General features: G+C 54.1%; 1 protein-coding gene across 2 annotated transcripts in view; it reads right to left on the bottom strand.

Annotated features, from left to right (window-relative positions):
- Positions 1–528: 528 nt before the first annotated feature.
- Positions 529–23,269, bottom strand: part of LOC111144796 (hexokinase 1) — a 62,746-nt gene continuing 40,005 nt past the window's right edge. The window contains exons 7-17 of one of the 2 annotated variants that reach the window (XM_022499267.1): positions 19,365–19,520; positions 16,653–16,886; positions 14,265–14,569; positions 12,779–12,927; positions 12,345–12,464; positions 11,342–11,437; positions 9,773–9,872; positions 6,824–7,007; positions 4,767–4,922; positions 3,709–3,942; positions 529–1,963 (exon numbers count right to left, since the gene is read on the bottom strand). In XM_022499267.1, the coding sequence (XP_022354975.1) occupies positions 1,819–1,963; positions 3,709–3,942; positions 4,767–4,922; positions 6,824–7,007; positions 9,773–9,872; positions 11,342–11,437; positions 12,345–12,464; positions 12,779–12,927; positions 14,265–14,569; positions 16,653–16,886; positions 19,365–19,520 (1,879 nt within the window). In that variant the 3' untranslated portion in view covers positions 529–1,818. The remainder of the gene's footprint in view (positions 1,964–3,708; positions 3,943–4,766; positions 4,923–6,823; positions 7,008–9,772; positions 9,873–11,341; positions 11,438–12,344; positions 12,465–12,778; positions 12,928–14,264; positions 14,570–16,652; positions 16,887–19,364; positions 19,521–23,269) is intronic. The other variant, XM_022499266.1, reaches the window with a different exon arrangement.

Here is a 23,269-nt window from a genome sequence, read left to right as displayed (position 1 = left end):
AGTGTAGATGGTGGATAAAGAGTCAAAAGGAGTCTTGGCTGTGTTGCCTGGGGCAAGTCACTCTGACTCTCCGCCTCTTCTACTCCCAGGGGCAAAACTGCCTCACAGGGATGCTGTGAGGAAGACTGAAGTGAGGCCTGTAAACTAGCGTGGAGTGCTGAAGAACCAGCAGGCTGCATTTTATCCCCACCAAGTCAGCCATGCTACACAGATGCCTCCAGGGCGCAAGCAGCAGTGGTCACCCTCACTCCAGCCCCAAGAAGGTAGCAGGCAGGAAGCGACTCCAGCAGAGCTCCAGGCCTGGCGCAGTGCACCCCAAAGACACACTTCTCCCCACCTGCTGCCTCACCTCGCACGCCCCATTGCCTCTCCAGAAGAACCACGTGACACCGTAAATGCACAGCAAGAGAGTTTAATGCTAGGTGCGCCCCCCACAGAGATCATGGTGCCCAATAAAGGGACTCTGGCCTTAAACCGCACGGGGCATGGGAAGTGGGCCGATGTGGGATCCACTGGCGGGCTGTGGGGTGGAATGGCAGCCTCAAGGTTAAGGTGGGAGAGGGACTAAAGGGTCAGGGGAGGCACAGTTTCCTACAGAAGGGATTCATTCGAAGGGGAGAGGAGGACAGTGCAGACAACCTGCTCCCTGGGCTGCCTGAGACTTCATCTGCCTTAGAGTGGGGGTCTACACCCTCTGGTCCCTTGGGAGTTGGCAGAAGGTGATGAAGGGTGGGGTCTACCTGGGGATAGCCAGTGCCCACTCTCCTCTCATTAAATCCAAACAGCCCCTGGGAGCCCAGAGACCTCCCACCACTTTACCTTCTTAAAGGTGCAGGGGGTGGGACCCGGGGGCTATAGCAGGGAACTGGCCAGGCAGGGGCTGGAAAACAAGGGCAGACGCTAGCTCGGTGACACTCTGCAGAGAACAGAGAAGTTACAGTACTCAACGAAGGCCAGGGGCTGAAGCACTCCCCCTGCCCCCGCAACCTAGGATCCCCAGGGCTCAGTTTTCTTGGCATCCCCGCATGGCCTCCCCACCTCCAGCCAGCAAGTATCACTCAGGGTCTTTGAATTGGTACAAAGTTTACTAGGTCATACAACATGGTTCACAAAAGCAATGGGGAATTCCAATGAGGGCACTGTTTTGTTGGTTTCGTTCCTTTTACCCAAATGGAGACAAGACACTTTCCCGCAGAACTGCCCACTTCCCCTCCCACCCCCAAGACAGACAGAAGGCAAGACCGTCACAACGTGGCTCTGACCAGTTCCACGGACATACGATTCAGTGGCATGGACACGTCTCGATGGGAACCTCGGGATGCCAGACAGCAGTGGGGGCTGGGACGGGAGGAAGCCGCTCAGATGCCCCTGGGAGGAGGAGTCCCGGCAGTGTCTGCTGGTGAGAATACATTTCACACGGGGTATGAGTCCCCAAGGACGGGCTGCGGAGGCCCAGAAGGCCTGTAAGATGGCATGACTTTTCATCTTGGGCCAATAAATAACTGTCGGACGAATGCAGAAACTGGAAATGGGCGCCACTAAACTTCACACGTGGGGAGCAGACAACCGGGCTGAAATCGGATCATGCAGAGTGGCAGGGCGGGTGAGGAGGGGGCCGGAGTGGGGAGAGATTATCAATAGCACACGCTCTATTTTGTACCCTACGTTATGCGCCTTAGTTGGCTTGTGTCCCCTCCCCAATGTGGCGATGGCAGGCTCTGGCGCCGGTGGCTCCCGGCCCAGCTCGCTGGGAGGGACAGGGGTGGCCGCCCGAAGAGAGACGTGCCGGAGGGGCAGCAGGCCGGGGGACTGGGACCCTTAGCTGCTCGTTTCTTCCCGGAGCCGGACGCCCACTGCCGTGATGAGGGCAGCCCCCTTGCCGCTCCCGTCTTCAGACAGGAGGAAGGACACGTTACATTTTGGTGACAGTTCCTTCACGGTTTGGTACATGATTCTGGAGAAGCTAAGAGAGAAAACACACAGAGGAAGGTAAGTGGAGAAGATGCGTAGACATGATGGGCCCACGCGAGGATGCCTCAGGACCCTAATGATGGGACAATCGAGACGGGAGGGGCTTCTAGAGAAGGGTTTGGGGGACACTGGATCTGCCCTGATCCTACAACCTCAGTTTCCAGCAGGGAGGAACAGCTGAGAATCCAAACAGTAGTGACCAGAAGGCTCATCAGGGCCAGGCCAGGAATAACGTGCTCAGACACAGCCATCCCCCAAGCCCAAGGCATCTGGGGAACAGGATATGGAGAAGGGTGCCAGCGCCTGCGTGTGGCCCAGCGCTGGGTCAGTTCAGCTGTGGCCCCTCGAGGTCCCCAGCCCATCACTGTCCATGGCCCAACACCTGGCCTCCAAGCCAAGAGCGGCAGGCCCCCAGTGACAGAGACCCTCAATGACAGGTGACTCTGGGTTCCCACACTGTTTTGGGCAGTAAGACACAGCTAGGCTGAAGCAGCAAAGACCAATGGAGCTCTCAAGGGTGGGCCTGCCTGCCCGCTGTCGGAGCCCTACGAGGGCCTCCCCCCAACACTTCTATACTACCTTCCAGCCCTGCCCGTGGCCATCGGCCATGAGGACAAGGACACTTGGCCATGGGGCACTTGAGCATGGCTTCCAAATGATGGTGCGGGGATCACAGCCAAGAGCGTATGGCTCCAAAACCTAGCTCTAAGCCCCACCGGTGTGCTGCCCCAGGGGACACAGAGGACAGCTGTGAAGGTGGAGGGGCAGACAGAGCGGTTGGCTCTCTCCCCAGCCAAGGCCATGAGCTAAGCAGCATATGCCCACGTTGGTTTGGGCGAGGCTGCTTTTAAGGAGAGTGACATTATGGCCCCAATTACCAGGGACGGTCCCAGTGTAGTTAGTAGCAGCAGTCTCTTCACTGGCAAAAGCACCGCAGTTTAGACAACAGTAGGGTCACTCCATTCAGAAGAGCCAAGCTTTGGGATATGTGGTCAATCAAAGAGCAGGCGGGGCCAAGCACAGAGCGTCAGACCCTTGACCATAAGGAGGCACCTCCCCGCTCCTCTTCCTGCCTTGCAAGCCTCTTGAGAAACTAATCCAGCAGGTGAACAAGACCTCCTCCCTCCACCCCCACTGCCTCTCCCCGCTTACCAAACTCAGCCTCCTGGCCGTGCTACAGCTACCCAGGCCGATGGGTAAGGCCACACCCACCCTCCCCTCTGACGCTGCCTGACCTGAGGGGGTCACAGGAGAAGTGGGGAGAGGGAAATCTATGCCACCAGTGTAAGCTGAACCAAGCAAAGCCACTCCTCTCCAAGGATCTCAGTTAAACTTCGGAGCCACTCGGGGCGCCTGGGTGGCTCAGTGGGTTAAGCCTCTGCCTTCGGCTCAGGTCGTGATCCCGGGGTCCTGGGATCAAGCCCCACATCAGGCTCTCTGCTCAGCAGGGAGCCTGCTTCCCCTCCCCCTCTGCCTGCCTCGCTGCCTACTTGTGATCTCTCTCTGTCAAATAAATAAAATCTTAAAAAAAAAAAACAAAAACAAGCTTCGGAGCCGCTCGTCAGCTGCTACCAGACAGGGCCCGGTCCCTGAATGCACAGCCTTGGGTCGGCTGTGTCCTGGTGAGGAACTGTCCCCAGGGGGCAGGCGAGGACTTACATCCTAGGGGTCCATAACCCATCAAGGGACCTCAGCAGCACAGGACGCCCCGACCACCCAAGCAGAGGCCCCACTCACTGTGGATGAAGCTTGTAGAGCGTTCCGTCCACACCCACAGTCACGTTGAGGTGGTCCAGCCCTCTGTTCTCACGGATCTTATCCACCACGGCAGCCATGCCCGCCCCACACAGCTGCGCAGCCCTCTTGGACACCACCCCGCACACGGTCTTGACCAGGATACTGTCGTCGCAGGTGCTGTTCAGGCCCAGCTGCTGGAGAATGGCCCGGACCTGGAGCAGCGCTAATCGGTCACTGCGGTGGACAAAAGCCATAAGGCTGGATGACGCAGGGCCCTGCCGAGCGGCCTGGGAGCCCGCACCAGGGGACCAGCTGCAAACCACTGTACTTAGCATGAGGAGGGCTGTGGGGGCTTCCTTCCTCCAAAACATTTACTTGTTTAGTTTTATTATTTATTTTTTAAGTTAATTTTTTTAAGTGACCTCTATACCCAGCACGGGGCTCGAACTCACAACCCTGAGATCAAGAGCTGCGTGCTGAGCCGGCCAGGTACCGCAGCTTCTGCGACCATTCTAAGAACAAGGTGGCTTTTGCTTATGCAGAGCGCCCTGCACCTGCTCTCACGGGCCACCAGGGACAAGGGCAGAGGCAGGGAGGGGGCGGTCCATGCACACAAGAACATAGGAGGAAGTGACCCACCCACCATGGGGCACACTTCCTGTGTGAGCAAGCGGCCCGGTCCCGGGCTGCCTTTCAGATGAACACGGGCAGGACCAGACCTGTGGCTCTTGGCTCTACTGGGCTCAGCCCCCTCGACACAAGTATCTGTGAGGAGCTTCACCCTGACACGGAGTCCTACAGCTTACTCGCCTGACTTCCAACAAACATACATAATGCTCCGAGTGAAGAAAAGGAAAATCGTTATAATAAAATTATATGGTTTCAGTATGTAGCTGCTCAGGGTCTACTACTCCAGAGGGAGGAGGAAGTCCTCACATATGACAAAACGTCCTGTGAGGGGCCTCCACGCTCATCACAAACCCCCACGACCCCGCCCACCTGGGCCCGGCCATGTGGGCCTCTAACAGCGGGGACGCCCCGCGCCCCCCATCGCTCACCTCTCAATCTGGGAGAGATATTTGGTCTGAAAGATGCCCCGGGTCTTGAGTGTCTCAGAGATCTGCCCTCGGAAGAGGAAGCCCTTCTTGGTGAAGTCAATCAGGATGTTGCGGACAATCTCCCCCAGGTACATACCGCTAATCATCTTCTCGTACCTGAAACACGGGCAGGGGCTGCTGTCTAGGGGCCGCCTCTGGTCTCCCAGCAGCCTCGGGTGATTTCCTGCCCCTCCAGGAGCATCACCAGCCCACACACCCAGCCCTGTGCTCAGCAGAGGCAGAGGGAGGCCAGGAAGGGCTGAGGGGGCCTCAACCCTCCCCAGGCTCGGAACCAAAATCACCAGGGCTCCTGTCTAACTGCTGAACCATCTCCCTCCTGCCTCTGTCTAGCAGAACCCCACTCCTGATCTCAGCTCCAAACTCTCCTCCAAGAGGCCTGTCCTCCTGCCCCCCCGACTGGGTTCTATCTGCCCCTCTCAGGCTCCCACACATCGTCCCTTCCCGTCACAAGGCACACAGGGTCACTGCCTCTCTTGGCCCTGCTGCAGAAGCCCCGAGAGGCCAGAACCCGTGTCCCGCTCAGCTTTGGGGCCCAGGGTCTAGCACAGATGCAGTGCTAGGCTCTCAGTCAAGTGCTCAATAAATTATCTGCAGAATAAGCAAACAACCGGTCTGAGTCTTAAAGGGACAAGAAGACAATGAGGGGAAAGTTCCCACTAAATTTCTGGAAGGTTTTGAAAAAGCCCAGAGTGCTGGTCAAGCCCTCAGAACAGGGAGGAAGCCACCCAGGCTGGAGGGTTGAGGCAGCTGCCATGCTCCTGAGGGCAACCTGTTCCTGTGGCTCCTGTCTCCTGCCCTCGTGTGCTCAAGTCCCAGTGTCCCCAAGCTGGGAAGAGTCCACTGGGCGCTCCAGAGGATTTCAGGGGCTCCAAAGGAAAACAAACCATGAGATGGTGCTATCGTCATCAGTTCCCTCCCGTCTTTCTCACACCATCAAGGACACCAGCTCAGTGTGGTGCCGATGGGGCTCTGACCCCTCTACTGATGGGGCTCTGACCCCTCTACTGCCTGCCACTGCCCTGCCAACCCAGGGAGTCCTTGTTTAGAGCCTACAGTGGGAAACAGGAGCTAGAATCGAGTGACACTCGTCTTTGCTATATTCATTTTACGATTATCATCTGTTTACAATAATCCTGGTTTCCCCCTCGTTCTCCTTCCTTAAATTTAAGTAAAAAATAGAAGCTGACTTAAAGAAAACCATTGAGTAAATAACAGCATGGGTGTATCTGGAAAAGGCGAAGATCTTGAGAGTGGCTGGGGGACAAGTCTCGTTTGGGAGGTGCTGCCCGCCCCCACCCCCACCCCAGTGCTTCTTCCTGTTCCTGGGGACACAGCTCGGACCAACCCATCCGGGCGACAGTAGAGGATGGCCTGAGTCCTGGGAGCCCCAGATAGGGAGTCCTTGGTCTGTCCGTAGGGAGGAGAGACACTGACATCTCAGGCAGGGCATCGGACCCAGGCTCCAAATTGCCAAGAGGCGATGCAGGGGGCTGGGGGACAATGAACAGAAGCCCCCACTGGCCACATCCTAACTCACTGTGCCCTCTGCAACTGCAGGTCAAGTGCATTTTACTTCCGCCAAACAAAACAAAAACCTGCTGACCAAGAGGCTTCCATTAATCTGATGGGGAAGAAACATAGAGCAGTGGAAAGACCAGAATGTTCCAGAATGAACACAGTCACTGAGGGAAGCGGTGTGGCCGCTGCCACCCTGTCCTCTGAGCAGACTCCTGGGCAGAGGCAGCACCTGGCCAGGACACCCACCTGGGCCCACGTGTACCATGGTTGGGGCGGCGGGGGTGGGGGGCATCCTCCTGGTTCTCTGTTCTCCTTGAGCCAAAAACAAAGGTCAGGAGGGAATCTGAGGGACTAGTCTCTAAGCCTGTGTCCAGACTCCACTCCTACTAAAAGCTTCTTCTATTTCAATAGGCAGACCACAGCCTTCCACCCTCACCGTCCTGGCCCCCCATGTGTCCTCTGCCACCAAGCAGAGTTACCTTTGCTTCCCAGCGTTCAGAGAATACTCGTCCACCAGCCTGTCATAGACCGTTCTGATGTCATCCAGACACCCGTTGTCCCCAAAGGCACCCCACTCCATGTTGATACACATGCGCCCCTCATTCCCCTCCAGCATCTCGACGTTCTTCATTTCTTCCATGTAACAGGCATTGCTGCCGGTCCCTGCAACACAAGAGGGGGCAGTGAACGGCCGTGGCTCCCGGACCTGGGGTCGCTGGGAGGGCCTGGGGCCCAGGACTCCAGGGAAGGGGGGTACACTCTTGCGACAAATAAAGCAACAGCTTTGTTTTCCTACTGTTTTCCAGGAAAAGCTTGAAATAGAAGGAGAGTCAGAGTTAAACTACCCAGAGAGCATCTGATTCACTTACTTGAAACCAGGACGTGAGAATCAGGACCTCGTGGGTTTACCTGCCTAGGCAGAGCTCCATTTATTTTAACAGAAGACAGTGTGACAACAAAGAACAAGGTCTTCAGGGTGCCTGAGTGGCTCAGTGGGTTAAGTGGGTTAAGCCTCTGCTTTCGGCTCAGGTCATGATCTCAGGGTCCTGGGATCGAGCCCTGCACCAGGCTCTCTGCTCAGCAGGGAGCCTGCTTCCCCCAACCCCCACCCCGCCTGCTGCTTTGCCTACTTGTGCTCTCTCTCCCTCTGTCAAATAAATAAATAAAATCTTAAAAAAAAAAAAAAAAAAGGACAAGGTCTTCAATGGCAAAAGTTTAGGCAGCATTCAGATTGGGAGAATATTTCTCTCCACACATGCACACACAACTGCATACACGCACGCATATCTATAAAATAAATACACTGGGGCTGTCTACCATCACAGCATGGATGTCCGCTCATCCTCATGGATTGAACGTGGTCATGGACTGCGCCAGCCCGGTCCCCTCCCCCATGTGCTTCAGAATGAAGCTCACAGCTAGCTCAGGGAACGACAGTGTCCCAGCACGTCCATGGCACCTTTCTCAAGGTGGTGGTACCTTGCCAGTCTGATGTCACAGCCCTCCTTGAAAACCTGAGGATGCTCCCGAGAAAAGGGACCTGCGTCTGGGTGCACACACCAAGTCCGACATACAGTTCCCAGGGACCCAGGAGCCTCTGCTCTCCATCCCTGAACTGCCCAGGCTGTGGGCCTGCAAGGACTGCGGTGGGACCACCAACGGTCTGCTGCTCTCATCCCCAAGGAGCCGAGTACAGAAACTGAGAGGAAGTGTCTGAAACGGTCTCGGCAGTTTCTGCCACCACGACAGCCCCGTCCCCGGGGTCCTGGGCCTTATCTCTGTGAAGGGACTAGAAAATGTAAAACCAACCAACTAACCACGGAATGCTTGCCCCCATATTTGGATCTGCACCTCGGTCACCTGGGAAGCTTGTTAAGATGCAGATTCTGAAGCGGAAGGTTGGGGGCAGGGCCTGGGACTCTGCATTTCTAACAGAAATTAAAGCAGGTCCCCACTCCCTGTAACCAGGCCCCAGAGCACCACCAACCCGGCCTCGGTGGGATACAGATAGACTTTCAGTCCCCTTGGGGGACACAAGGCAGTCTCCACTAGCTGGACCAAAAGGGCTTGGATTGTTTTTGTTCCCTTTAAAGAAAGGTATGTAGAATTCACCGACGCTTCTCCCTGGGGTCACTGGATTATTTGGGGTTTTGTTCTCTCAGCTCCCTTTTACCCTAAAGCATGAAAGAGAAGAGGAGCCCCAGAAATGGCCAGGGGTGCCCAGAAAGCCGAAACATATAAATCATATTTCTTGCCAATGGGCGTCAGAAGCAAAGGGATGGATGGGTAGAGGAAGGAGGAAGTGGGTGTGAATGCGGCTGGAGAGGGGGCGGGGCTGGGACAAGCTCCACCCCACCCGCCTGCTCTCACCCGCTGCCAGGAACAGCTCATCAGGCAGCCCTGAACTGAGCAGGAAGGCCAGGCCCAGCCTGGCGGTGGGGAATAATGTGCTGTGTCACTCTGGATCTGCGTGTCATACCTAAGCCCATTCAGAAGCTGAGGTGTTGGGTGAGGTGGGCGAAGAAAGCTTAGCAAAAGGAAGGAAGGAACAAAATGGCCCCAGAGTCAGGCCCCCAAAACCTTACACCTGCAGCTGCTCCCCAGTTTTCAGAATTTCCTCGGGAGCCAAAATGGTTTTACAAATGAAAAGGTTTCCTGAGCACCAGAAAGGCAGCCTTCAGGGTCCTTCTCCCCATCTCCCAGACACTTAGCAAAGGGTCTGCCCAGCAGGCCTGCTGGCCCTCCTTGACCAGGTAGGGCCTGCAGAGGTTGGCCAAGAAACAGGGCCTTCACCCAACATTCGGACACCAGGAGCAGACTCAGTGGGACAAATGGTCTTCTCACAGCCCGAACTGATGTGCTTCCGATATGATGTGCTCTTGAGTCCAGACCCCTCCTGTGTCTGGACTATAAGGGTTCCCTCAGAGCCAACCTCTCTGTGGCCCACCCAAGTGGCTGGGATTGCTCACGGGACAGTGGCTGCTAGAAGCAAAACGGTGCCCGAAGCTACTCTCTGGCCCTTGCCCACAGTCAGGGGAGAAGGAGGGCTCTGTTGCCTTCCCAGTCATGGGCTCTCACCCCTCAACTCCTGCCTGGTGGCCTTCACTATAGGCCCAGTGGTTGCCCTAGTGGCCAGGCCGGCCCCAGATACTCCCACCCTGTCCACCCAAGCCCTGTGAGCCATCTGGGGCCTCGTTCCAGGACAGCTCCCTTCTGGCCATCTGGTCGCGAGCCTTGGGGTGAGTGTTAGGAGGAGAAAGTCCCCTGACGGCTCTGCAACCTTGTTCCAAACTCTGGAGGCAGTAAGGGGACAAAAGGGACAGATAGAGTGTCTCCCACAGAGGACTGAGCTGCTGGCTTATGGCCCCACAGAACAGGAAAACCCAGCCTTCCCTGCCCCAAAGTGACAGACTTTCCAGGACACCCACCTACGATGAGTCCAACCTCGCAGGTAGGCTCCTCATAAGCACAGGTCATCATGGTGCCCACCGTGTCGTTGACCACAGCCACCACATCCAGGTCAAATTCCTTTGGAAAGAAAGGGACACAGCTTTAGGGGAGGGACAGTGCTTCCTGGTGCCTCAACTGAAACAGCTTCCTCACCAGTCTTTAAGAGGTGACTAAATATTCCTTCACGAACTAAACACCTGCTATTTATGATGAGTCGGACACTGGAGAGCTGAAGAGAGGAAGCATTCCACCCATTTCACAGACACTGCTGAGTGCCACGGAGGCAGGCTGGAGGGAACCGCTGAATGGAGAAAAGAGGGACTATGGCCGAACAGCTCCCTCTCGGGAGTTCAGAGTGTTAGAGCCTTCCAGAAGGCAAAACAGAACCACCAATATCCATTCCTCTGAATCCGTCCTCTGGAAACAGCCACGCAGGTACACAAAGATATTGACCGCATGACTTGCACAGACCAGAAATCTAGATCAAAAGGGGCTATGTGCGAACCTGTGTAAGACATGGTTCCAGCAACCACCGCGCTGCTGTGTGGCCACGGGAAAGGACGTTGGTCTCTATGTGACGACAGGACAAGATGCCTTCTTTACATTAAGGGAAATAAGCAAGGTGTAATAGTGTGCGTACAGTAGGGTTCCTGTTACGAAATGTGCATACGTGGGTCGGTCTCTGCACAGAATGTAGGGTGGAAGAATGCTAATGGGGACAGTGTTGATGTGGGCCAAAGCAGGTCACCAGGTTTCTTTGTGATGGGATGTAAGCTGTCTTACGTACTCTGCTGGGTGCAACCAATCCCTCTTTCAAAAACCCATTCACGTCAGCCTTCCCCACGGCTGGTGCATTGGATTACTCTTTTGAACTACAGGCATTCGGACTATTTTTTTTTTTTTCTAATTCCCTCATTGATAAATCAAACAACATTTCTGGAATTTTCCATTTTATATTTTTTCAATGTCCTCCAGCCAAAGACCATCAGAAACACACCTACAATCAAACAGAGCCGAGCACAGGGACCAGGTGCCACGCGGGTGACACAGCTTGTGGGCATCTTGGAACAGGTTAGAAAGCACCCACTCCAGGATTTGAGCCTGGGCTGGTGGTTTCCGGGAGGGCTCAGAGCGGGGCTCGCTCTGGCCTGGAGGCTGTCCAGAAGCAGGGCCACTGTCTGAGTGCGTGCTCTGTGCAGACATGAGTACTGACTCATCTCCTTCCTGTCTAATTCCATCAGTTATAGGGTCACACTCCATGTTCACCAGGAGCCCAGTCACCAAGGCTGACTGGGCCCGGTCACCAGGGGCTGCTTTTTTCTTCTTCAAGCTGTCGGAGAGTCATAATTTTACCTTTCTTAAACCATCCTTTAACAACATAAAACCGTTTACCTCCTATTTACCTGCTGACAGTTTAGGGAATCTCCCTGCCCAGGTCACACACGCTTCTGTATTGTCTGAATTCTTTACGACCCAGCAAGAACAATTTTTATAACCTCCCCCCACAAAACAGTGAAGATTTTTAAAAATATCCTTTTAATAGTTACCTCTCTCCTTTTTATCGCTTCCCTTAGTAACGTGGCTACATCGTGCCCCACGCAGTCAGTTGCCTTAAAACCCTTCGTCCAGGTGATCAAGATTCCCTGAAAGAGGAAAGGTACCAGGAGAGTCCTGTGGCAATAGCCCTTCTGGGCAGAACGTAACATTTCACTCCCTCCCTCCTGAGTAAACATCCGCGAGAATTTACAGGGAGATGAGGTTGGAGCATCTGAGGCCCAAAGAAGGGGCCCTCCACGGGCCTGCCCCCTCCTAATGGTCCCCGTGGCCAGCTGGTCCACAATGCCCATTTCACAGATGGAGAAACCGAGGCGTAGAAGGATAATGGTGTGCCCCCTGGTATAACCAACTAGTTCCCCTAAAGAACAGTCTTCCAACAACGTAAGTGGAGAAATGCAAACTTTTAGAACACTGTTACTGCCTAAAGTGAACTTTCAATTTGAACAAAGTTCTACATTTGCTGGGTGTGTCCTCGACTACAATGACCAAAGGTGTCAGTGAGGGCGAACTCCTTAAACAATGCAGAGCTTTAAAAACTGCAAAACACAAGTTTATATGGACCTAGCTGCTGAGATGTAAAAATGCTTCAGAGGAAAAACCCCTAAGTCAGCACGGTGAGTTGATTAACTGGCTTCCAGAAGTGGCCCGACCTCGCCTCCCTAGCACTGCCTATCGTTTGCCTTAAATCCTAAGGTTCCACGTGAGCACATGCCGCTCCGGGGCTCCCTCCCTGGCCACACCCCCACCTGTGACACAAGGAGGCACCCGTGGCTCCTCCAGCATGACAGGCTCCATCTTGCGTCCCGGAAGAGGTGGGTGTGGCAAATGATACAAAATCAATAGAGAAGGGTCTTAAAATGAAGCGAAGGGCATGACATAAAGCCGGATCAACCCACTGTGACGTGGGAACCGTTCCCGACACCAAAGGGACGAGTGAGGCTGGGGGAAGCCTCAAGGCCAGCGCCGTCCGGCGCCTGCAAGAAAGAAACTTACCGCATCCAGGCTTGTCTGCTTGCAGGGGAAGGAGAAGGTAAAGCCCAGGGGCATTCTGGGGCCTTTGATCCCCATGTAGTCCAAGAAGTCCGAGATGCAGGAGACAATGTGGTCAAACAGCTGCAGGAGAAAAGAAGGGATAACCCATGCTCTCTGGCCTCACGCTTCAGGGCACACACGCAAGGGCACATTTCCACGCGTGCATGCACGCACACACGCGCCCCGACATGCGCAGAGTGAGCGCCCCCTCAGGAACTCCGCAGCCTCCTGAGTGTCAGAAGCCCAGTGCTGTTGAAGGTGCCCAGTGCTTGCAGGCCACAAGGACACGATGGCAGAGCCACATGCACCCCAAGGCAGATTGGGGGCAGACCACAGAGGACACTGGACGTGTGACACACGTGGGCCATTGTGGCATCAAAGCCAAACTGTCTCACCTCTTCCCCGGTGCCCTGCATGATTTCAATGGGAATGGCATAGATCTTGTTGTGCATTTCCACCGTTCTCTTCTTCCCACTGCGGATTTTCACCAGGAGGACACGGAAATTTGTTCCTCCAAGATCAAGAGCCAAGAAGTCACCGTGCTCTGTTAGTCAAGAACATAAAGAACATCAAAAACAGCTAAGCACCTTGTGGCAGCCAGGAGCCCCAAGACCCGAGCCCCCGTATTAAATACAGGGGGAAGCCTCAGCTTCTGCTCCCTCCAGCACACAGCTCGGGCTCAGGGAGGGTGGGCACGAACGCTCTGACCGCCACAACCTTCAAGCCTCACTGCAGGGACCGAGGACCCACGGATGAACCACTGGTCCCGATAAACAAACAAACTTCTCTGGGGTTCCTAAAAAGCGTGGCAACAGTGAGCTGATTTTAGGGAAACTCACACAAAAACTGGCAGTTTATATCAATGTGTAGAGTGTTTGTAAAAATGTGCATAGTCATTCTCTTTCCTGTACTTTTCCTCTGCAAAGTGACTCTGCAGTTCTTCCCATCAGAAGATGGAATTGGTTTCTCCTCCCCTTGGCTCCAGCCCAGCCCTATGACTCGCTCTGGCCGACAGAGCGTGGCAGAGGCAAAGCCGAGCCAGTCCCAGCCCAGGCCTCCGAGAGCCTTAGAAGTCCCTCCTCTCCTTCATGGGCCCTGATGCCGCCACGTGGACGAGCCCAGCAGCCCCTGGAGAATGGGACTCACAGCCAAGGCCAAGACTGCACCCTCGCTGAGTGCTGACGGCTGGATGCGTGAGCAAGGCCTCCCAGCCAGCAAGGCTGACCCAGCGATTGCAGACTCACAAATGCATCCAGCAGAGACCCTCTGGGCCTGGCGCAGAGGAGCAGTAAGATGTGGTTGCTGTTTGAGGCCACTAGGCTTGAGGGTGGTCTTGAATGCAAGGGTGTAACACAGTCGTAAATCACTTGCCCATGGGAACCTAATTCCCACCACACATCTGATTTCCAGGTCCACCTGAGAAGACCCTCGAGTCCCCAGAGCGCTCAGCAAGGTCAGCAGTAAGGGCTGGATTCTGTTCTCCCATCTGCCTGGAGCCCCGGGCCCCTGTCTGCCGCCCACACACCGTGTCAGGAGCTAGGAAGGGTGCACTGGGCATCTATCCTTCCGCCAGTGAATGTGTTTGGGAGAGGACCCACGGCCATCCCAGCGCTGCGGGACCGGCCCAGGCTCACTGCTGGAAGAACACCTTCTGATTCTGAGCGGGACTGGTTTGAGAGTTGGTGCTTGCCTGGGAAGCCGGATCCAGGGCAGGTCGAGTGCCCTGACTCATACACGGGGCCAGCCAGTGGGAAAAATGGAAAGCAAAGGGTTTCGTTTCTAGTTCCTGCCAAAAATATATGCATCCGCGACTTCCCTGCAGCCCTGCTTGGCCCCTGATGGGAGAAGCAAGAGGGGTGCATCCGCGGCAGAGGCCCTCACCAGTCCCATCTGGAGTGCTGCGGACAAAGGAGGGCAGCATCTTGACCACCGCCTTGTCGTGTGTCTGCTTCCTCAGGCCCATATCCATCTCCGCCCGCATTCTCTTCTTCACCTCCAGCAGCATGTCCTTGGTGAGGCGGAAGTGGGCCAGGGTCTCCTCGATCTGCCGGTGTTGCTCGGCCAGGCGGTAGGCCACCGCAGTGACCATGGCGGCCCCCTTGCCACTGCCGCTCTCCGAGAGGAGGAAGCGCACATCGGAGTCAGGCACCAAGCGCCGCAGAGTCTTGTGGAACCGCCGGGAATACCTGGGGGCCGGGGTGGGGGGGGAGCAGGCCACAACAGTTAGACTGAGCCATCTGTCAGGGAGCTGTGGTTGCCCTTTCTTCTCCCACATCTGAATTCCATGTTCTAGACTTGATTTTCTCAGCACCCAAGTCATACATGTGCATTGGAGAAAAGCTGGCAAATGCAGAAAAGTAAAAAGGAAAATTGGAAGGGCCCACAGTCACACACATTAAGACATGAGTATCAAATACAGAAAACTCAGGGTCCACAAAGGGTTCTGTCCTCCATCACGACATGGAGCTGACAACACAGAGGTCCAGAGCCCGGTGTTTGGAAGTCAGACAGATCAGAAGACAAGGACAAGCTCTGCCACCCGCATTAGGTGACCTTGGGCCTGAGACTTAACCTTGGAGTCCATGAGGACTGACAGGATCTGGCGGAGAGACGGGTGATGGGAACTAAGTGAGTTCATCAGTTGCTTATTTGATTGGTTACTGGCTCTGTGAATAACCACTCCTGTTTTCTATTTTCACTTGCCTTCTCCTTCCGCCCCCAAGAGTCAAGACATTCTTTATCGGCCAGAAGAGAACTTTAGGACTCAGTGAGACAGAGAACCTCCCCAAAGTTTATGGTGTGTTTTAAGTGTGGAAGGCTGCCTGCCAAAGGAAACAGGGAAACCAGAACCCCAAAATATTAACAGTGACCAATGCCAGGGGTAGGATGAAAAAAATCCCTTCTATTCTCTGTCATTTTTTGAACTGTCTCAAGTTTCTATACCAACACCTGTGATTTCTGAAAGAGAACACATCTGATCAAAGTCACTGGTTGTACCTGTGACATTGGAGATGAAGAGCTCGGGAGGGCACTGGTGGGGACCGGTTGCACAACAGTGTGCACGTGCTTGACACTACTGAACTGTATACTCAAAACTGGTTACAATAGTAAATTCCATAGTGTGTACTTCACCACAATTAAAAAAAAATGTTTAATGTGATGTTGCAAATCCCTTTCTTATCCAAACATTTGCCAAGAAACCACCTATCCCTCAAAAAGATAGCTGGTTTTGTTATCAAAAATTTTACAGTTACTGGGGCACCTGGGTGGTTCAGTCCTTAAGCGTCTGCCTTCGGCTCAGGTTATGATCCCAGGATCCTGGGATCGAGCCCTGCATCAAGCTCCTTGCTCTTCGGGGAGCCTGCTTCTCCCTCTCCTTCTGCCTCTGCCCCCTTCTTGTGCTCATTCCTTCTCTTGAATAAATAAATAAAATCTTTTTAAAAAATTACAAATACTTTAAAAATACAGAGAGATAAAATTATGAACCTAACAGATAAGGACATGTAACGAGCTCACGCGCTAGCTGCTCAGTACCAGAACGGTTTCCATTTAAGTCCACATTCGCTTAACTGTGTTTGGAACTGGCTGTGAAGGTCCCACAAGACCACGTCACACGCACTTCGTACACAGAGTGCCGGAACATCTGAGGTCTTGTGCAAAACGATCACATCATGGGCAGCTATTGTTAATGGCACACGAAGACTCGGAATTTCATCTTTAGCTTTCAAAAACTGGACAAGCCATGTTCTCCGTACCACGGAAGGCTTCTGCAGCTAAGGGGTTCGGTACACAAGAAGGCAGCCCCTCATCACCAACAGGGACCAGCTCTCACATGCAAAGGTCTACAAGCTGCCTGTTTTCAAAAGGTATGTCTGAGGGCTAGGGGGCCTTCCACAGGAGCTTCCAAAACAAGAATGTGGGCACTACAACATGACCCAAGCAAGCTACAGTGAGGATGAAGGTCTCTGACACAAAATGGATAAGCAAGAGAATTTAAGATACAGACATATTCCACCCAGTGTTCCCAGGAGCCACAGATGTCTCTAACAAGACAGAAGAGGTGAGGGGGAAAGGACAGTACAGACGCAACACCAGGAGAACTGACTGAGGGTCGGGTACTTCTCAAGTGGGCAATTCTGATCTTTCTGCCCAGAACTACAATTGTCCTGTGTGCCAAAAATCTTCACTGGGTGCAAAAGTCTGACCTTGGGAGGAAGTCTTCGGCCCAGATGGGCACTGAGTGCCAATGGTAGCAAAGGGCAGACTCACTGTGGGTGCGTCTTGTAAAGAGACCCGTCGACACCAACCGTGGTCCGCAGCCTGGGTGTGCCCTTGTTATCTCGAAGGCGGTTCAAGATGGCGCCCAGCGTTGCAGCCACCAGGTTGGCAGAGCGAAACGAGACAATGGTACACACATGCTGGACTGAAATACAGTCATCGTCGGATGGCTCCACTCCCAGGCGGGTCAGGATTTCTTTGGCATTGTGGAGGCCTTCCTTATTCCTGTAAGTTTAGAGGCCAATAACCGTGAGTTAAGGATCCCACTGGGGAGCGCAAAGCACTAAGGGTCCAGAGTCCTGGGAAGGGGAAATCCATTTGCCATGTGTGTGTTGGGGGGGGGGTATGGGATTAAGACCGTCAAATGCCTGAGAAGAACACATGAAGGAGTCTCCTCCATAAGAAATACCAGATAATAAGAGAAAAAACTGTGCTGGGCTGGACCATGACATGCCAGGGCCATGGAGAAAAGTGGAGGTAAGACGTGGCCACCTTCGCCCGAGAGCTCGGTGCTCAGGAGATGCAGGCAAATCTGCTCTTGAGGTCTGTCTGGGAGTCGCCCTGAGATGCAGACACCCCTTTCCTTGAGGTTTTCCAGTCAAATTTGAATTTTCTGCATATCTGTTCTGTGCGTCTTTTCTTAGACTCCTTCTGAGGTACTTTAGGATTTTGTTACTATTATAGACCGTATGGTATAGATGGCATATACCAACATATATACATGTATGTATGCTCCCTTTTTTTTCACCTTCATGTACCACAGTAACGTCAGATGTTTAGGGAAAACGGAGTCAGCGATACCCGGGAACACTGTGTACCATCTTTGCAATTTTCCTGTAAGTCTACAAATATTCTAAAATAAAAGCCTTATTTAAACACATGCATATTTTAACTATTGCCAATATACAGAAATACAGTTTGACTTTTGTACCTTCTCTCCGGTCAACTCCCTAACCTTTTGTTATTCTATTCACTTGTCGAGGTATTTCTGGTGTCCCACACAGACAATTAACATCTGCAAATAATGATAATTTTACTTCCTTTTTTAAAAATCCTTATGCCTTTAATTTCTTCCCTTCCTTCCTTTTTTCCTTTCTTCCTTTCCACTGGCTAAGACTTCAGAGCAACGCTAAACAAACACAGGTGACACCATCTTCCTGCAGATTGTAAAGAAAATGCTTTGAACGTCTGCCTTGGTGGGACACTCAGGTTCTGTTCAGACACGTTTATGACAGTCTGCCTGTCTTCTTGCACTCGTTCAAGTGGGCTTTCGTTTCTTGGTAACCAAAGAGCCAACACCAGAAGAGGCCAAAGGGAAGGCAGGCATTTCCTGACTCTGTCAGTGGCTCTGAAGACCCGCCATGGGCCTCCTGCCCCCTCCCTTCCCAGTAGCTAGCTGCGGGGCTCGAACAGAGAGAGGGCTGGAAGCTCGGAGTCTGGTGTCCTGCCGACAGTCGCTCTGCCCCAAGAGCTCCTGGGGGAGAGTGATCCGAGGGTAAATGCCCGGGAATGTGAGAGAGGAGTGAGTCCACATAAACCTCTTCCAACTTCCACAGCTGCCTCCTCTGACTGCAGCCCACTGACCTGCATATGCCCCCAGGAGCCGGAGCCAGGAAGCCACCGGCTTGAGTGCTTGATGTCTCTGGCACTCAGCAGGGCAGTGGGAACGACAGCCTCGGGCGGAGATGAACGGACGTCTCTAGCACCCGGCCAGCCCTATCTTTCAGGAGGTGGCCTCGCATGGCTACCTGTCTCCAAACCAGGAACCGAGCCTGGTGGCCCACGGAGGCCAGCCCCAAGACACGAGTCCTTCAGACCTGGAGGCACCCAACCACATCAGTCTGCCCTGGGATCAAGTTCACCCTCCTCCCTCTCTGGGTTCAGGCCCACAGGTCACAGCTGGGGCAGAGATGCCTGGGTTTCTCATGGTACGGCAGAAAGAACACAGGTGGCTGGCTGGACTCGGTCCTCCCTGTCTGTCGGCCCCGTCTCGGCTACTAACCACATTTATCAAACTTGTGCCAGGGAACACATCGGGCTGTTAAGAGGTGAGAGAATGGGAGGCGGGCAGTGGGGAGGGTGTTTCAGGCACCAGAGAAGTTTGGGAAATTGGGGCACCTGGGTGGTTCCGTCGGTTAATCGTCCAACTCTTGATTTCTGCTCAGGTCATGATCTCAGGGTGGTGGGATCAAGCCTCAAGTCAGGCTTCACACTGTGCATGGACCCTGCTTGGCTGTTTAGGATTCTCTCTCTCGTTCCCCATACCCCCGTTCACATACGTGCTCTCGTGTGTTTCCCCTCTCTTTCTCTCTCTCAAAAAAAAAAAAAAAAAAAAAAAAAGGACTTTGGGAAATTATAAGTCAACCAAAATGAACTGTTTTCTTTAATATGGTAATGAATACTACAGATCTCTCAATGGAGAATAAATATGCAGTATTTCCCAATCCTATTAGCCACAGAACCCTTTCTTCAGGAAACACCCAATTATCTTGAGGTCACCAGGGTTCCCTGGAACAGAGTATGGAGAAGGTCCTCACGTGTCCCAGGCGGCTTCCAAGCCCAGGGCCCAGGCTCAGTGAACTCCTTGTTCCCCACTGGAATCTCAGCTTCCTGGCCTCTAATCACCAGCCCTCACGTGTGTGGGTGGACAGGGGTGCGGGGTGGAGTGAAGGGAAAGAGAAAAGCCCGAGGGGCAGCACCTACTTCTCAATGGCTGACACATCACTGGTCCTGAACTTCCCCCTGGTGAGCAGCTCCGGGGTGATCCGCCCTTCAAATAAGAGGCTCTCCTTGGCCATCTTGACCAGGATCAGTCGCACCAGCTCCCCCAGGTACATGCCACTGACCATCTTCTCAAACCTGCAGGAGAAAAGCACATGGCACCTGTCAGAGCCTCCCTACAAGCGTCCCCCCAGGGCAACTCATGAGATGCAGGACAGACAGGCAGGAGGCAGAAGGGAGAAGGAGGAGGCACTGCCTCATCCTCCCAAGCTCACGGGCTCACTGGCAGGCAAAACCACACGTCTGCGTCACTAAATGACCACGACACAGCAGTAGAGAAGGGGGCATCTCCTCCAGACCCCACACCCATCGCCAGGGCAGGGCACGGGGACAGGCAGGGAAGGCTGCCCGGAGGTGAGGCTGGGGATGACGAGGAGGCCGCCCCAGAAATGCAGAATACGATCATTTCTTACAAAACACTGAACTATGCTTTTTAAAGGGCCTTCCTGCCCATCACTCCAGCAGGGAGGTCCCCGAGCCCTGTGACAGAAGGTGGCTGGAAGTATTCTCTCCATTTCCCAGCTCAGACAGGGTAAATGCCTTCTTGGAGTGGGGGGGAAGCTGATGGGACTGAAACACAGCCACACCCCACAGGATCCCTGTCACTGGCCACCCCTCCAGCATCCACGTTCTCCTTCTCTAGCCAAAACGACCATGAATTTGCTTTGGGGAGCCTACTCCTCCCTCACTGACATTACCCTAAATCCCAGGCAAGGCTTTGAATAGCTCATGGGTAGCCACAGGCCAGTCCCAGAGTATAACCTCTCTCTCTCTCTTGCCTCCCTGGGAGGTGGCAGGTCTGGAAGCGCAGCAGCCGTTTTGAGCCCAAGGCTATAGGAGAGCAGCGACCATGGACCAGGGCTCCGTGCCACCTCCGAGCCAGATTTGGGCCCCGTGTGCTGGTGAAGCAGGGGCCAGGAGGGAGCCCTGAGCGGGACAGACCACAGCGGCAGGCCGATATCCAGGAGCCTGCCTCTCCCCCGAGGGAGCCCAGCTGGCACCCCTAGAGATGCCTGTGACACAGCACAACATGCTGCTCCCCCCGGAGCCAGCCTGGGTGCTGCTGGGACCTGAGCACCTGGCCCCCCTTTGCCCCAACACGGGCACAGAGAAACACGGTCCGCATTGTTCCCGCTCCGGACAGGACCAGACACGACCGCTCCAGCCAAGGTTGTGTCGGAGATCCCTGGCAGGAGCGCGCCTCTCTGAGGCCCAGCCGCTCCACCAGCACCCCCAAGGACCTGTGGGAACTGCCTCTGTGTAGTCCTGATCAGGAATCTCAAAGCAGGCAGGAGCCAGACTGCCTGGGCTGCATCCTGGTTTTCCACTGACCGTGCTCTCTACTCCCTGCCTTCCTCACCTGGATACTGGGGAGAGGGGAGGGCCCACTGATGAGGTCACCGTGCAGGGCTCATGGGGGGGACGTGCTACCGTATCTGTCATCTAAGCACGTCACGTGTACTAACTTGCTCCGTACTCAGTACAGCCCCATGAGGTGGACAACGTCACTATCTCCATTTCACAGATGAGGAAACTGAGGCCCAGAGAGGTCACATCATTTGCCTACAGTCACAGAGCCAAGGGGTAGCAAATCCACACTTGGAACCCAGTTAAGCACCAGAGGCTAGGGTCTCAGCACCGTGCTGTCCTGCCTCTCTTGTGGGCAATGCCATCAAATGTGAGCTATCACTGTTACCAGCTCACTTCCTCCCTAGGCAGCTGGCCCCCTTCGGGCAATGTGACAACAGAAAAGCTTCTTCCCCTTAGCAAGAGCTAAGATCAGCCTCCTGGCACCTTCTACCCATTGCTTCTCACTGTGCCCTCCGGAGGCATACAAAATGATCTCGCTTTCCCACAGGATGTCTTTTATGTACACAGATCCTTTGAAGCCATCAGAGCATCAGGACGAGGAAAAGGCACCTCTGATGGGCCTCACTCGGCCGGCTGGAGGCACACGGACACAGCAGGCTCCTTTTCCACCGGGACCCAGCAAGTGGCGACCTGCCTGGTGGGAGTCAGAGGCTGATGACCACAGGCTGGCAGGAGACACCGTGGTGCTGTGGCCTTCCTGCCTGCTGGCATACACAGGCAGGGCTGAGACCCAACAGGGCCTGGGGACAGGCTGGGAGGGGCGGAATGGGGGTCATGGTCAGACAACGGAAGCAAGGACTTGCTGGCCAGTCGGGAGCTCCTCTGGCACCCAGGGTGTGCTAGGACCGGCAGCCCAGGGACGGAGAGGTGGGACAGGTCTGAGGCCATGCTAAGCGGGACTAGCAGCGTGCAGAGGTCTGCAGAGTGGGTAGAGCGATGGTAAGCATGGGTGTTTGGGGACGGACTTTGCCACCATTCAGACAGAAGAATTCTCCAGGTAGAAGCATCCTGCTCACTGCTGGTGCTGTTTTGTGGGGCAAGTGTCTCCTTGCCTTTTGAAGGATGTGGTAAGGAATCACACCAGGCAATGGGATTCAAAAGTCCAGACACGACACAGAAAAAGATCAAGAAGCCCAAGGAGACAGGAGGGGAGGAGAAAGAGAATTAAAAATGAAAGAAGATGGGACTCAAATCCAGAGTAGGAGATAGGTATGTGACCAGAATTTCAAAGGCCTAGAATACAAGGACAATAGGGAGGGAGCTGGGTGTCTGACCCCTTTTAGAGAGACACCGCCTAACTCTGGGGCCTGGCTGGGGTTGCTGACTACTCTGAGCTATCCCCTGCTGTCCTGAGAGCAGCAGGTCACCAAGGAAGGCAGGACCCACAGAGCTACCATGCCAATGCCCTTCCCGGCAACCGTACACAGTCGGTACTCGGTGAGTGCAAACTTCAGACAAAATGAATAAGCGGGTGTGTAGAGGTCCAGAGCCCATCTGGGGGTTGGCCTTCGTGCAAATCCCACATGCCTACATTTTCAACCCTGGCTACAAACTGTAATCACCTGGGGAACTCTCACGCTCCTGAGGACAGCAGCCCCAGCCCAGGCCCACTGAGAGTCAGAACTGGGAGGGAGGTGGGTAGGGTGAGGGGTGCCCAGACAGCAGTATGTTCTTAAAAGGCCTTTATGTAACTCTGATATGCAATCAGGGATGAAAAATCACTCCTCCAGACCCTTCCTGATAAACATTTGTCCGAAAATGAGAAGGGCTGACTCAAGACATTTTAGAAGCTCACTCTAAAAACTCAAATTTTCAAATAGGGCAGAAAACCCTAAACCTAAACCAGATCAAAGCTCAACCAGGACTCTTGGGGCAGCTTGTCCTATCCCAGTGCCTTAATTTTCCCACCAGTCAAATGGAGCTAACACCCCTCCCTGACAAGGAGGACAAAATGGCTCTGAAGAACTCGGCATTACAAAGACGACCACACAGGGAATCCCCAAAAACTTAGACAAGGAACCTAGGAGAAGAGCAGAAATTTTTTTGGCAAAAAACTCTCTGACCAGTAGCCTATTTCCAGGAATACATGATGTAACTCAAAACTTTGTCCCCTGTTTAGCCTTCCTCTTAACAAGACCTGACCTCTGGGGCTCAGTTCACAGGGAAACATACTGGAGAAGATGGACTTCACCCCACCCTTCACTCTTACACCCATTCACCTGTTTATTCACCCACCCATCTGCTAGCCATCTAGCCACGCCCCTCCACCCTCCATCCATCCTCCCTCCCCACCATCCATCCATTCAACCATCCACCCATCTCCCCACACCCCCATCCTTCATCTATCCATCCCCATCCCCCCTCCGTATCGACTATCCATCCACGAATCCATCCAGCCATCGTTCCAAAAATGCTTATTCCAAGGCAACTGTGAGCCCAGTTCACCGTTCAGCCAA

The sequence above is a fragment of the Enhydra lutris genome, unplaced genomic scaffold (assembly GCF_002288905.1).
Source record: "Enhydra lutris kenyoni isolate GAN:26980312 unplaced genomic scaffold, ASM228890v2 scaffoldscaffold12, whole genome shotgun sequence".
NCBI classification, from domain to species: Eukaryota; Metazoa; Chordata; class Mammalia; order Carnivora; family Mustelidae; genus Enhydra; species Enhydra lutris.
Note: the sequence above shows the minus strand (reverse complement) of the source record. Positions and strands in the feature narration are given on the sequence as shown.